This window comes from Lissotriton vulgaris, chromosome 2_1 (assembly GCF_964263255.1).
Source record: "Lissotriton vulgaris chromosome 2_1, aLisVul1.2, whole genome shotgun sequence".
Lineage (NCBI taxonomy): Eukaryota > Metazoa > Chordata > Amphibia > Caudata > Salamandridae > Lissotriton > Lissotriton vulgaris.
Genome location: NC_141687.1, coordinates 1,768,582,145 through 1,768,598,122, shown reverse-complemented (window position 1 = coordinate 1,768,598,122; position 15,978 = coordinate 1,768,582,145). Strand labels below are relative to the sequence as shown.

The window sequence follows — 15,978 nt, the reverse complement described above, 5'->3', positions numbered from 1 at the left end:
AGACTTAAAGCCGGGCATCCCTACATGCACCAGGAGACAAGAGAAGGAGACAAAGTCCAAAAAAAAAAAAAAAAAGTGGTCAAAAAAATGACTAGGAATTTGCTCAATCCAGATCTGTGTTTTCGGCGCGGAAAAAGAAAGAACGGACGTCGGCGCGCATGGGTGGCGCCCAAGTATTCTTCGTGGCGTCATCATGGCGCTCGAGACGTCAGTGACTGACGCAGAGCCGCACAACGCCAAGAAGAAAAACTTTACCGATCCAGTCTGACTCCTGCGGTATATTCTAAGGTAAGGAATCTATCACTAAGGTGTCTCTTTCAGATGTACACGTTTTTTACGATGTATCTGGTAAAGACAGTTGTAGCCGCAGATTCCTTAACGTAGAATTATCCCCAGGCGTGAGACTGGCTCCGGAAAACTTTTGCCACAGCATCCTGGTGCGTGGGGGGGGGGGGGCGATGGGGGTTTGTAGAGGCAGGGGGCATCACGCTACTCCGCCTAGGCGTTGTCTGCTTTACATGACATCAGCGAGGTCACATAAGTCCCACCCCGGCGCGCTTACGTCAGTTTTCTTCAGAGATCTATTCCGCGTAATAAAGCGGATCCATCAGACAAAAACATAGTCTAGGAACAGTGTGCGAAAGAGCAGCTACATTGGAAAAAGGAATGGTGAGGAACACCACCATAAAGAGCAGTGCCAGGCACTGTAGTACCCAAAGGCAGGGAAAAGAATAAAGAACAGAGCCCAGCCAGAGCAGCAACCCTTCCAGTAAGGAGATAGCCCCCCCAGAGACAAAGAACAAACATAAAAATGACAGGATAACATGTAACAGGACTACAACCCCAACCAAAAACAATGAAGGGGAACCAGTCTGGGACAAACTAGGAACGGCAAACTCCGAAACAGCCTCATCACAGTGTGTGACAACCCCCATAAGGAACAAAGGGCAGAGGCACAGCCAAAAGACCCCAACCTAGAGGATAGCAGAGGGCTCAAAACCCTAGTTATAAAGTGAGGGGTGGAAAGGAGGCCCCAACCTGGAGCAACCAGAGCATAAGGGCACAGAAGTACCTATAAACCTATCCTCCAATCTGCCAAAGGGGGGGAAAAGGAACAAAGAAACAGGACTAACATCCTGTCAGAAAGAGGGAAAGAATGTACCCATAGATGACACAGCCACCCACAGGGAGGCGAATGCAGAAGACCAAGCCATAGGTCCTCGCAGAACAGGGATGAAGGACGGGCCGTGAAGGAATCTGCAGCTAGAATCGTCTCTACCAGATACATCGTTACCGAAGGTAAGTTACTCGTACATGTGATAGAGACTACTAGCCGCAGATTCCTTAACGTAGACTAGATAACCTAGCCATACCCAGAGGGGAGGAGAGTCTGCAAGAGGACCCCACCCGCCTGGACATAACAGAGTCCCACAGGGGACAGTTCAAACGGACAGGGTGAAGAGCCCTGTCCCCAAGGCAAGGGGAACCCCTACACTTAGAAGACGACCAACCCCAGAAGGGATGTGGGAAGACAGGAAAAGAGGCAGCCTGCTTTGAGGAGGAGAAACAAGGACAAGGCGAAAGGAGGCCAGAGCACCCCACGCCTGCACCAGACACCAAGAGTCTCCACCAGAAGCTTCAAAGCCCAAGCAATGTAGAGGAAGAAGAGCAACCCTGAGTGTTGGACCCGGCCCGTTGGGCAGGTTCACTCCTAGACTTTTCGCTTTTTCCTAGCCTGTTTATGGAACCTGGTGTTGGTGGTTTTAGGCCTCTGCGCACTTTTTCACTGGGGTACCGTGTAAAGTGCTTGAGCTCCCTGTGAATGAGTGGTGAGTGACCTGCCCTCCCATAGGAATGAATGGGGAATATGTATGCCCATGGTAGTTCCTGATGTGTGGGGAGTGCAGGGGCGAGTTTGGTATGTATGAACACGTGAGAATGAATGCTGCAAAATGATATATGCGGCATGACTGTGTCTAGTCTAGAAGTACTACTTTTGGAAGTTGGCATATTTGTGTAAGTTGGTGCTGGCGTGTGATTGGCTGGTGAGCCTGGCCCAGAGTGCCTGGGCCTGCTTGTGGATTGACTGTCTGGTTTGAGGATGACAGGGGCTAGAGAGCCCAGGAGGTTGTCTGAAGTCAGCCCATGGATGAAAGGCAGCATCTGCTGCCAGGGAAGTGGGAGGAGATGGCACCTGATAGTGAAGGGCTGTGCCTGCCTAACTACAAAGCTGGCTCCACCTCCCGCTGGGCGACTGTCACCTCTGTCCCTGATACTGAAGGGACTTCCCTGTAACCAGTTCTGGCTGGTTCTCACACTGCCTGCCTCAAAGGACTTCAAAGGACTTCAAAGACTTTTCTGTGTATAAGAAGGGGCTGTGTCCCCTTCCAAAAGGTTCTTGTTTCTAACTTGAATCTGCCAGGGGCATGCTGCTGCTGGGGCTCAGGGGAATCCCTGGGCCCTGCCCAGCTCCTGGACATTTGATGGACTGCTGGGGGACTCTTCCTGGCTGTCCCCCTGCCTGGCTGCATCTTTGAGGACTTTTGCTGGACTTTGTTCTGCCCTGGAGACCTTAACCTGTGATGCTGGGACCCTTCTTGATGCAGGGGTCGTTCTGGGGGCTTGTCTATGCCCCTAGCGCCTTGAGAGCGCTTTATTTTTGCACTCGTAGCGAGTGTGTGGCTATCAAGCATTTTGCGTGAGGTTTTGCAGGTGCCACCCTGCTTTATGCCCGGTTAATTACTTATTTTTGCGAGTGCCCACCTCGCGTCTTTATTTTATCCTTTCCACGAGGGAGCCCACTCCTCGGGAAACTTTGCCTGCCCACCTGCCTGTCTAGAGAGGGCCGCCGCGCTGCCCGCGGCGACCCGGAAGTGCTCGTCCGGCCGGCCAATTGCAGCACGGCCGGCCGGAAGTCCCGCCCCCGCAGCCTGGGTGCCGAGTAATGGCGACCGCGAGGGGAGAGAGAAAGGAGGCAGCATGGCGGCCGGATCGCAGGGCTCCCGTGATGCGAGGGAGCCCTGCTGCAGGAGGGAGCCCCGAGAGAGTGAAGCCAGGGACGTTTCCTTCCGGTCTCCCGTGAGGAGAGGGAGAACGGAGATGGCCGCCGCCGGGAGGAGAGCGGCAGAGAGCAGCTGAGCTTGCAGGCGGGGCTCCGTGGTGGAAGAGGAGCCCCGCGCTGCCCAGAAGACGAAGCCGCCGCCCGGAGGAGCCCCGCACAGGAGAGCCCGGTGAGTTGAAGGGCTGGGGGGCTCCGTGTGGGCCGGGTGAGACGGGGGCAGTGCTGTTGCTGCTCCGTGAGGGAGCAGATGGAGTTTTGTGGCGTCGGGGCACATTACCGGTGCCCGCCTCCCCCATGGGCTGCTAGCATGTAGGGCGGCCCCAGATGGCAGCGGGCCGCCCCACCGAAGAGGGCATTGTTGGTGTTGAGCCCTGAGAGAGGCTCGTGGGGGCATTTTGGTCTGTTTGGAGCCCGAGGGGCTCCCTGCCGCATTTCTTTTGCTCGAGTCCCCCGTGAGGGACTCCAACGACCCCCGCAGTTTGAGAGAGCCTGTGTGGCTCAGAGGGGCCATATTTTGTTTAGAGCCTGAGAGCTCCACCGTTTGGGGACATGTGGTGTCCAGAGCCTGTGTGGCTCCAGCGTGGCGCAGTTTGCGCCTGAGGGCTAGTGAGAGCCCTGCCGCATTTCTGCATCCCAGCTGCCCAGCAATTAGTGGGCGGCTGCACCGTTTAGGCGCAATTTCAAGAGAGTCCCTGTGTGGGACAGAGAGGGAACAGTGGTGCCCGGCCTTCACAGCTGCGCAGCACTTAGTGCCAGCTGCTACGTTTAGGCATTTTGTACTTTGAGACTGGCGCTGCATGGCAGCGCACCCTGATATTGAGACTCAGGGCATCTGAGCCCCAACAAGGCCAGTTGGACTAGGGACTGCCACAGGTAGTGGCTTATGTAGTGTTGGCGCAATGTGATTTCTATGCTTTTTAATAGTTATTGCTAATGTGAGTTTTTGCGCTATTGATTTATTATGCACCTCTGAATGTTTTAGGCATCATGTGTCTTTCTTTCCATGCGCTGCACCTCTGAATGTTTCGTTATCATAGGTCTTCTTGCGCTGCACCCCTGAATGTATTTTAATGCATCATGTGCTTTATTTATTACTCCTCTGAATGTAGGTTATTGCATCATGGGTAATGTGTTCTTTTCCTAGACCCCTAAACGCTGAGTGATACTTAGGTGGGTCTTCTTTTTTTAGTACAGGTGGTCCTAGTAAGGTCCTGGTTCCTGTTACCAGTGGTTACTGGTTGTTATCTTTGATTATTATTTTATGTTACATTTATTCTTTATTCTAGAAGTGATTTTATATTCTACATTTTATCTAGAAGTACTATATCTGATATGACAGTGGCCCATGTGGCCCTGTCTTGTGTACATAATCCCTGTGAATATTGCCCATGCCAGTTGGCACCATGTATAATGTGTGATTTTATCTGATGGGTTTTTACAATACAAAAGTTATTTTTATAATAACCTTGTGTGGAGTCTCTTTTGTGGTGTGCCTAGTATGTTGTTGCTGTTGTGCGCTGGCGCAAATGCTTTACACATTGCCTCGGAGTTTAGCCTTACTGCTTGAGCCAAGCTACCAAGGGGGTGAGCAGGGGTTATCTTGGCGTGTGACTTCCTTGCCCTGACTAGAATGGTGGTTTCTGCCTGGCTTTGGCGTCAGCCTTAGCCTACCAGAAAAAGCCAGTTCTAACACTGAGACTCCAAGGAAAAGAGGTAGAGCAAAGGCAACCTCCCCCACGAGAACACACCCAGTGAAGAGGGTAGCCAAACCTATCGCAGTCTGAAGGTAATACACGAGACAGAACGGCGGCCTCAGCAATAAGGCAGGCGGAAGCAGAAGGGGAAGCCCAGGGTCACCCAGAGAGAACCGTCCAACACCCGCGCAGGGATAGACAGCGCCCAAAGAGAAACCAGGAACTCAAGAGCCATCCCAACCCCTAGGGATGAGTGGCATAACTGAAGGCAGGGCACACTGCAAGAAAGCGGGCAAGGCAAGGACAACCGCCCTGCTGAAGTCCCAGGAAGGCACAATGGTGCAGAAAAACAGCAGGTCTGCGCCGGCATGCATCACCAGCTGCAGACAACGGAACGGCGCACCCAGGACAAGCCAGACAGCAGCCGAGGACAAGCCAGACACCAGCCGAGGACAGCCCAGACACGCCCCGGAGGACGAGGAGTCCACACACACAGCCCAAAAAAGAAGTGGAACCAGGCAGAGCTACGATGCCAGGCCGCAGACAGCAGGCCAGACCAGGCTAGCAACTCAGCGACCCCGTAGAAGGATGGCCCGGTATGCAACAGCCAATCCAACCAGCAGCAAGAGGGTCGCACCTGCAACCTACCGGAGCACCACGGAGAGTAGAAGCCCGAAGGGCGCCCACACCTACCCAGCACACGACACAGCTATACAATAGCTACCTTTACCCCACATAGAGCCTGTTACGTCCCAAACATGGGAACCCTCTTAGGAAAAAAATTCCGCAGCAGAGAACAACATAAAAGACCTGCGGAGAACCTGCAGACGGGATACCAGTATCTTCGTGCCCAGTCCAGAGCCACAAGGATGACTTGGGCCCGGTCGCGCCTGATTTTCTTCAGCATTCTGGGCAGTAGTGGTATAAGCAGAGAGGCGTACAACAGACCGCAGCTCGACTCGCGTCGAAAACCGTCTCCGAGCGAGTGCCGCCTTGGAAATTCCAACGCGCAGAACTGATGACATTGCGCGTTCTTTTTTGTGGCGAATAGATCTAACCAAGGCTCTCCCCACTGCAGAAAGAGGCCTTGCACCACGTCCGAGTTCAGACGCCATTCGCGATCCATCATGCACCGACGGCTGATTTTGTCCGCCCTGGCGTTCAAGGAACCTGCCAGGTGTTGAACCACCAGGGTCATGCCCTGATATTCCAGCCACTGCCAGAGGCGCAGAGCCTCCTGGCATAGGGTCCATTACCCCACCTGCCCTGCTTGTTGCAGTGCCACATGGCGGTGGTGTTGTCCGTGAACACCTGCACTACATTCCCCCGGACAGAGGGGAGAAATGCCTTCAGTGCAAGCTGGATCGACCGCAGCTTCAGAACGTTGATGTGGAGCCGGAACTCCGCCTAAGACCAGAGGCCTCTGATCTCTGCCTCTCCCATGTGGCCCCTGCAGCCCTGGAGGGACGTGTCAGTCAAAACTACGTGCTCCGGTCGGGGTAGGGAGAGGGATCTGCCGCTGACCCAATCGCGGTCCGTGAGCCACCACTGCAACTGTCTTGCAGTGCCCTCCGATATCAAGACATGGTCGGACAAGCTTCCCGGATGCTGGGCCCACTGAAACTTCAGGTCCCACTGCAGAGCCTGCATCCGCCACCTGGCGTGATGCACCAGAATGATGCAGGAAGCCATCAGCCCCAGAAGTCGCAGCTTCAACCTGACCGAGACTCGGGATAACGGCTGAAAGATCAGAATCTGAGCCTGAATATCCTGAACCCGCTGTTCGGGAGGATAAACCCGAAACTGCGCAGAGTCTAGAACCGCTCGGATGAAGAGGAGCTTCGGAGAGGGACACAGGTGTGACTTCGGCACATTGATGGAGAACCCCAGCAGGTGCAGGAGGTCGGCTGTAGTCTGGAGGTGGCGGACGACTGTCTGGGGCGAGCCCGCCTTCAACAACCAGTCGTCGAGGTACGGGAAGACAAACCCCTAACCTGCGCAGATGCGACCACCGCCATCACTTTCGTGAACACCCGTGGGGCGCTGGTAAGGCCGAAGGGGAGCACGGTAAACTGAAAGTGCTTGTGGCCTACTGTGAACCGCAGGTAACGCCAGTGGGCCGGCAGGACGGGGATATGAAAATAAGCGTCCTGCAAGTCCAACGCTACCATCCAGTCTCCCGGGTCCAGATCAGGTAAGACCTGAGCCAGTGTCAGCATCTTTAACTTCTCCTTCCAGAGGAAGCCGTTGACGTTCCGCAGGTCCAAGATAGGGCGTAGGCCCCCTTTGCCCTTCTTGGGTACCAGAAAGTAGAGGGAGTAACAACCACACTCTACTTCTGGCCCAGGAACGCGTTTGATGGCCCCCTTGGCCAAGAGGGCCGTAACTTCCTCTGGTAAAAGTTTCAAGTGATCCCCCGACACGCAGTGGTACTGCGGTGGCATGGCTGGAGGGGACGCCTCGAAGGGGAGGGAGTAGCCCCTTCGGACAATTTGCAGCACCCACCTGTCCGATGTGACAGTGCGCCAGTGGAGGTGGTGATGGCGAACCCTGCCCCCCACTGGCGTCACATGGGCCGAGAAGCACGGACTAAGAGGGTTTAGAGGCGGATCCTGTAAGCTCGAAATAGGAGGGTTTTGAGGCGGATGCTGCAGGGGCATTGTGGACTGGCCTCACCATTGTCCCAGACCGCCACCACTGCAGTTTCCACGTACGCCACCGCGCTGGATGGTAGTCTGCGGCCCGTGGCTGGCAGCACGTGTGGGGGCGCCCCTTCCTTGGCCATGAAAGGAGCGAAAGGCAGCCATTTGCTGACGCGGGCCGAGAGGCCCAAGGACTTGGCCGTAGCCCTGGAGTCCTTAAATCGCTCAAACGCTGGTCTGCCTTGTCGCCAAAGAGGCGACGGCCATCAAGCAGCATGTCTATAAGGGGGTTTTGGACATCAGCCGAAAAGTTGGCGGAGCTCAACCAGATGTGGCGATGAATCGCCACCGTCGTTGCCATCGCTCTGCCCAGTTAGTACGTGGTATCCAGCCCACACCGGATGGAATCCCGTGCTACATCTAGACTCTCCGCAAGGGCTTGTGTGAGCTTAGTCTGGACCTCCTCTGGACATTGTGGCAGCACGTCCGCGACTGTCTCACACAGAGAGTGGGTGTAACGGCCCAAGAGGCACGCGGTGTTGACTGACCGCAACCCCAAACTCAGGGAGGAGAATACCTTTTTCCCGTATTGCTCGTACGGGGGGATCGGGGGGGATCGGTGGGAGCCGTCGGGAATGCGGTCTGGGAGTTATAGTCTTGGATGACCAGGCTCTCTGGGGTGGGGTGGGTGGACAGGAAGCAAGGGTCGCCCGAACCCGATTGGTGGCGCCTGGCCACGTTCCTATCTACAGGCGGACCTGTAGCGGGCTTAGACCATGCCCAGAAGAACGTCTGACAAGGCCTCGTTAAATAACAGCAGAGGCTCGGCCGGGCTTGCCTGCGGTTTAAGGACCTCAGTGAGGAGGTTAGTCCTCGCGGCCGCGACGGGGAGCTCAAGGCCCAAGGCCTTGGCAGCCCACGTCAGCACCACACTATAGGCAGCCCCCTCCTCCGTAGCCACGGTAGGAGGGGAGAACAAACCAGTGTCGGGCGAAGTGTCCTCCACTGCCACTCTACTGCCCTCCTCAAACTCACCTGTCCAGTCCTGAGAAGACTGGCACTCTGATCCGGGACCGGATTAAGCGGGGCGTTTGGACCAAAGTAGCTGCCGGGGCCGAAGCACCCGACGACGCCGGGGCCGAAGCACCCGGCCTGCTTGGGGACCCAGTCCGGGCCGCTTGGCCCGAAGGCGCTGCGGAACCCGACGGAGGAGCGAGCGACCTCATGGCCATGAGGAAGAAGTTGATATCCTCTGGCGTCGCGTTCTGCCCAGGGACCGGCGGGTATGGCGCAGGCCGCGACGCCTGCGGCTCCGGTGGAGCCGCGGAGGGGTTTGTCATTTCGAACCCCCGCCCGCGTCACACGAGCGTCGGAGGGGGGAGAAATGTCAGAAGAGCGATGCAGCCTCTTCGACTTTTTGTGTCTCTTACCTGAGGACTTTGAGCCTGAAGACTGGTGACTACGCTATGATGACTCAGACCCCGCGACTGGTCCCTCGACCTCCTCGCCTACCGGGACCTCGAGCGGCGCTGGGCCGACTGCCGGAGCTCGAGTTGTTTGCGGGACTGCTCCCGTCTAGCTTTGGACGTCAGGCCCCGGCAGTCTGAGCAGGACTTGTCGTCATGGTCAGGGCCCAGACAGTGAAGGCACCGGCGATGGGGGTCGGTAACAGACAACAGTCGGTTGCAGTCGACGCAGGGTTTGAACCGGGGCATCCCTACCGGCACCGTCGGATTCTAGCAACTTCGAGAGATGATGAAAAAAGATCGAAAAAGTTAGTAAAAAATTGACTAAGGGTACAACTTTTTCCGGATCTGCGCTTGCTCGCGTGGAAAAAAGAAGGACTGACGTCAGCGCGCGAGGGCGGCATCTAAGTACTCCGGCAACCTCATCCCGGCGCCTACGACGCCGACGACTGACGCGGTGCCGCAGACGACTCCTGCCGACGCGCAAGGGTACTGCTAAGCAAAAGTTTCCAGATCCAGTCGGACGCCTGGGGATATTCAAAGGTAAGGAATCTAATACTAACCTGTTTCTTTCAGATAAAAGAAGTACATGACCTCGCTGACGTCATGTACGCGGACAATGCCTGGGCGGAGTCGCGTGATGCATTCTCCCCCCGGCGCGCAGAGATGCTGTGGCAAAATGGTTTCCGGATCCAGTATCATGCCTGGGGAAAATTCTATGTTAAGGAATCTACTGCTAGTAGTATATATCGATTGGCAGGTCAAAGGCGATGGCAGTGGGCCATTGACCTTCCTCTGGCTGCCACTCAGGGTGATATGGAACACCAGAGGAGAACAGTGGTATAAAAGTATCAGTCAGCGTCGGTACCAGCGTCGGTCGGTGCCAGTACTGGCGGTGGTAGACGCTGGTCCGGCTCGGTTTCCAAATCAAGGCGGGGGCCAGGGTCGACGCCGGTCAGGGACACAACCAGCTTTGTTGTCACAGTTATCGGTGCTGGAGGAGGTGTGGTGAGGTCTACCAACACCCAACCAGATCCAGGCCCGGATCCTTGGGGGCCCTGCGGAGCCGGGCTGTAGCTGCCGGCATCAAAGGCCTATAGCCCCCAACGAGTCCGCGGGGCCCAAAGGCGTGGTGGCGGAGTTGGGCTGCCCAAAGATAGAGTGGAGAGCTTTGTAAAACTGATGAAGCTGGGCAGGGGACTTGCCGACTCCCAGGAAAGGAGGAAAGCTCTTGAACCATCCCAGTAGGCTCCACAGGCGGAGCCATAGGACAACCACCTACCGCACTCCGTTGACCAACGGACGGGGAGAGCGCAAAGAGCGGCGGTGCTTCTTCGCCTTCTTTTTGTCCCTTGACTTACCCAAAGGCGAGGAGGGATGGTGATGGCTCCGTGACCGGTCCCACGACCTCCCTGTCGACTGGGACCTCGAGCGTCACGGAGCTGACTGCCAGGCCTCCAGAAGCTTCCGGGACCGCTCCCGCAAAGACTTTGGGTTCATGGCCAGACAGTCGGAGCACAATTTCAGGTTGTGGTTGTGCCCCAGGCACCAAAGGCACATGAGGTGTGGGTCCGTGACAGACATCAGTTTGTGACAGGAGTCATAAGGCTTGAAGCCGGTCCGTCGATGTAACATCCCTCCGTGCACCAGGAGCCGGACGACTTGAAAAAAGAAGTCAAAAGTCGAAAAAACTCTAGTCAAGAAATGACTGAGGGTACCGCTCTCCCGAATCTGCGCTGACTGGCGTGGAAAAAGAATGAACTAACTTCAGCGCTCAGGGGCGGCGTCTAAGATACCGCAACGTCATTCCGGCGATCACGACAATGATGAACGCGGAGTCGACCGACTCAACCTACCGACACGCAGGGGTACTGCTGAAGAAACATTCACGGTATCCGGACGGACGCCTGGGGGTAATTCTAAGGTAAGAAATCTATAACTAATAGTCTCTTTCATATTAAAAGCTTTACACGTGTTCCTTTGTGTAAGCCTTTCTGCTCAGAGCAACAGCTACCTATGGTTGAGTTTGAGGGTTGAACAAACAAAGTCTATTAGTCTTAAAGGGGTTGGTAAGTATTACACGGTGAGGCCACACAACCAAACCACATAAAACACCCCATTTCCTCATATGCACCTTTAGATTCACTCCAACATTTTACAGCAGCTATCTGTATTTTTGCAGTCCACAATAGTTTCAAAGAGTATTCCTGGAAAATTGTAATAAATTCCCAATAGTAACCATTCAATCTAAGTTCTATTACAAATGCATTTCTTTCTCCACAGAGAATGTTTTCTAGGAGAAACCCCTTCAGCAATCACCCATTTTAAGGTAGGGTATTTGATTCTCAATTCTTCCCTGAAAATGGTTTTACGTGCGCCCTTGAGAGGAGTACTTCTCAAACGGCTTCCAGGAAAGGAACATTCTGGAGAAAAAATATATGAATATGCACAAGCTTTTAAGTATAACGGCATGAATAAACTTTCCAAGACATCCACATACTGGAATGCCGGCACCCTGCATCTATGAGTATTCATCAAACACTCAATCAGGATTTTGTATAGAGCGGCTACTTACCCATGAGCGTCTCAAGGAGGGGTTGAGTGCTGCTGATCCATCTGGGTGAGGTTCAGTCAAAGAGCCAGGTCTTAAAATCCTTCCTGAATTGAGTTAGAGGTGAGGATTGGTGGAGGGACAGGGTTTTCCAGGTCTTGGTGGCAAGGTAGGAGAAGGATCTTCCTCCAGTTCTGGTCTAGTGAGTCTGTGGGACGTGGCCAAAGCAAGTTGGCCAGAGCGAAGTGGTCTGGTGCGTACATGGAGTGAGGCAGTGGTTCAAATTTGCTGATCGACACCCAGCTGATCCTCTCCCTGACCAACGACCCCGCTGCCGCCAGAGCCAACCTTCACGAAGGGATGAAAGACGTAGCCGAATGGATGACGACCAGCCGCCTGAAACTGAACTCAGACAAGACGGAAGTCCTCATCCTGGGCTCCTCGCCCTCCGCCTGGGACGACTCCTGGTGGCCCCCCGCCCTGGGCACCGCACCCAATCCGACGGACCACGCACGCAACCTGGGCTTCATCCTGGACTCCTCCCTCTCCATGCCCAGACAAGTCAACGCCGTCTCCTCGTCGTGCTTCAACATCCTGCGCATGCTACGGAAGATCTTCCGGTGGATCCCCACCGAGACCAGGAAGACTGTCACCCAGGCCCTCGTCACCAGCCGACTGGACTACGGCAACGCCCTCTACGCCGGAACCACCGCCAGGCTCCAGAAGAGACTCCAGCGGATCCAGAACACCTCAGCCAGACTCATCCTCGACATCCCACGACACAGCCACATCTCTGGACATCTGAGAGACCTGCATTTGCTGCCCGTCAACAAAAGAATCACCTTCCGTTTCCTCACCCACGCATACAAAGCCCTACACGATCAAGGCCCGAGCTGCCTCAACAACTGCATCAACTTCTACGCTCCCAAACACCACCTCCGATCAGCCAGCTATGCCCTCGCCGCCGTCCCCCGCATCCGAAGAACGACTACAGGAGGAAGGTCCTTCTCCTACCTGGCCGCCAAGACCTGGAACTCCCTCCCGACCGACCTGCGCCTGACCCAAGACCACCTCTCCTTCAGGAAGAAGCTCAAGACCTGGCTGTTCGAGCAGTAGCAGCACCCCCCCCCCCTCCCCTAAGCGCCTTGAGACCCTGTGGGTAAGTAGTGCGCTCTATAAATGTCTTGATTGATTGATTGATTGATTGGCCGAGGAGGGAGCGGATGTCAACAGTGGCGGGGAAGAGTGGGGTCTCCGTGCTGTTGTTACTTCAGAAGCCAGAGATGTCCAGGACATGGTTCTCTTCGATGAACTTGGAGTTGGACGTTTATTGCCTTCTCTATGACCTTGGCTGGGAAGGGGAGGAGGGAGATGGGTCTGAAGTTCTTGAGGTATGTTGGGTCGGCGGAGGTCTTCTTCAGATGAGGGTTGATCTTGGCTCATTTCCAGTCATCGAGGAAGGTGGCAGTTTCGATGGAGCAGTTGATGGTGCTACAAAGCTCTGGGGATACGAAAGTGGCTGCTCTACGTAAGATTTGATACAAACAGGGGCTCTTGAGTGGATGCTCTTCATGGTCTTGAGTGTGTCTGTGGCGAGTGGAGTCTAGTTGAGCAGGATCTGGTGGAGTGCGGTATGGTTGTGTGCGGTGGCGACGCGCGAAGTGGCAGGGTTTTGGGTGTCGAAGCCGTCGTAGATTTGCCTGATCTTTAGGTGGAAGAAGGTGCTGAGTTTGTTGCAGAGGTCTTCTGAGGGTGGGACATCTGTAGTCTCGCTGTTGGGTCTTGCGAACTTCTTGACGATGGGAAAGAGTTTTTTCCTGTTGTGTACATTCGGTCTTGGAGGATCATTTTCTTTGTGATTTTGACGAGGTGGTGGTGGTGTGTTGACAACGGTTTTGAAGGATGCGTGAGTTTGAGATTTTTTGTTCCTCCATCTCTTTGAGTCGTCTGCAGGTGCACCTTGACTAGTAGAGGGCGGGAGTGAACCAGCTGGCTTTCTTGTTGTGTTGCTGGCCTGGTGCCTTCTTGAGGGGTGCCTGAGTGTCAGTACAGTTGGAGATTCATCTGTGGAGGTTGAGTGTTGAGGTATTGGCGTCTGTTGATCTCAGCAGTTTAGTAGTGCTGAGGAAGGTGATGAGATGTTCTTTGGTGGCCTTGTTCCAGCTACGAAGGTGGGGGGATGGGCGGTGAGGGGAGTGGAGTACGGTGGGACGGGTAAGGCGAAGTGAAGAAAGTGGTGGTAGGTCCAGAGGAGTTTGTGATGTGGCTGCCAGTGGGAACATCACCTACAGTGAAGATTAGGTAGAGCATGTGTCCAGGCTGCTTGGGTTGGAGGGGTGACTAGCTGCTTGAGTCCGATGTTTGCAAGGTTCTCCAAAAGGGATGCAGTTTTCTGGTCACTGGGGTTGTCCAGGTGAAAGTTGAGGTCGCTGAGTAGGATGTAATTGGTGGATGCAAGAGCATCATGCGTAACATTACAATATAGAGTTGCAAATCTCATGAGTGGATCATTTTAGGAGTGGAAATTAATGTTTTGAAATTTCAAAAGTAAATTTACTCTTATAGGTCAACCGATTTATGAATAGAAATTGAACTTACCAGCACAAATGGCCTTGTGAATGAGATCAGTGGCCATTCAGAACTTTTACTTTAATGGATGTGATAGGCGCTAGAGTTCTGCCAGCAGGAGGCTATTTTCTTTAATGCATTTTAATCATCAGTGAAAAAAAGAACATGCAATGTTCAAAAGATAAGATATCTACGCAAGCAATTGAATAAAAATGTCTAAACTTATTTTACCTTTGCTCCTGACTGTCAGCATTACACTGTGCAGTAGGAGGATTAAGCACAGCAACATCTGAGTTCTCTACCACCACATATTTACAAACATCTTGAGAGGTAGACAATTTTCCATCTTCACTGGAAAAAAACAAAAACAAACAAGCTTTTTTAATTAGCTGATTTGGTAGGATGAAAGGGGTGATATGGAGAGTTTGAAGGGCTTTTTGGAGGGTGCAAGTAGGGAAGGGCAGAAATGCAACATGCTGATGGATTGCATGAAATAGAAAACTGGTTTGGAAATCAAGCATGTGTCAGGTGAAAGCATCCACCTAGGAAAAACAATAAGCCAGAACATCCAGAGAAGGAATTAACAGTGAAAATAAACAATGCTTGATGGCCACATATAACTGCGAGCAAGGTGCTGAAAATGCATTGAGGATTTGGAGTGATTATGTGGAGCCTCATTAAAATGTCTCCTGTACATACCGATAGGATTTCAACACTCTGAAGCCAACAGTTAGCAATAAAAAAGAAACGTAGATATATTTTAAGAACAACTAATTCTACTCACAAATTAGAAATATCAATACAGTAGTTAAGAGTTGCATACATTTTTTTTTATCCCACTTAATTCCTTCCCTTCCAATGACTGTTTTGTAAACTGTGTATTGAACGGTATTAAACATCAATCTAGATAACAATACTGACCATTAGCTCCATAATGATTTTTCATAGACCAAAATGCAGTGTTGCAAGAATACCATACAGCTCTCAATGAAGAACCCCAATTTGATGATACACTCATCACTATTACCATGGCTTTGGGGAAGTGTGTAAAGAGGAGACCATCAGAAGCATGAGGGCTTTTGTATAAATGGAGAGGGAATGGTCGTATGAAGCCAACCAAAAGCTTTCCCTTTTGTAAAATGCAAGTACACACACACACACTTATATATCATACATTCAAGCACATATACATACAACATATCCATAGGTTGGCATGCACACCCAGACTAAGAAAAAGGCCAACACCCAGACCTAGTGGCACCTATTTACCCAGATCACTGGCAGAAACGAGCCTCAATTGTTCCAAATAGGAATGAACTTCATTAACAGCAGGCAGTACATACACCAATAGCTCATAGCCAATAACGAGACCAGGCAGTACATACATAAATAGTCCCTAGCCAATAATGAGAATAACTGGGCCCCACGCAGTGATAACCCGTAATAGACCCAGATGATCATTAATGTTGTCAAACCTTTCAGATAAAATCTACAGGGTAGTTTTATTACTTTGCTGCGTACCATACTAAATGTCACATAAAAATTAAATCACAAAGATTTACACTGTTACTTTTAAATGTGTGTTCGGACAACACAAGTGAGTGCCAGACATGTGTTGCGAGTTGATAGCCAAACGAACAAGTTACATAACTTCGGTAACGATATATCTGTAAGAAACAGTAGTTAGTATTAGATTCCTTACCTTCGAATATCCCCAGGCGTCAGACTGGATCCGGAAACTTTTGCGTAGCAATACCCCTGTGCGTTGTTAAGCTTCATCTCTGGCTCCCCGTCCGCCGGAGTACTTAGACGCCGCCCACGCGCGCTGACGTCAGTTCTTAAGACACAGCTTTTCCGCGCCAGATACGCAGAGCCATGCTAGAACCAACACTGGTGCCATGAAACTAGGGCCCTGAAAAAGGATGACCTTAACCCTAGGTATCAGTTCGCAGAACGGGGAGGATGGGCGGGGCGGTAAGGACTAATAATAAATACT

At 52.9% G+C, this 15,978-nt stretch overlaps 1 protein-coding gene across 10 annotated transcripts in view; it reads right to left on the bottom strand.

The window, feature by feature from the left end:
- Window positions 1–15,978, bottom strand: part of PPP6R3 (protein phosphatase 6 regulatory subunit 3) — a 1,665,951-nt gene that overhangs the window by 13,264 nt on the left and 1,636,709 nt on the right. For all 10 annotated transcript variants that reach the window (XM_086957827.1, XM_086957831.1, XM_086957834.1 and 7 more), the window contains one exon: window positions 14,214–14,333. In XM_086957827.1, coding sequence (XP_086813953.1) covers window positions 14,214–14,333 — 120 coding nt within the window. The remainder of the gene's footprint in view (window positions 1–14,213; window positions 14,334–15,978) is intronic.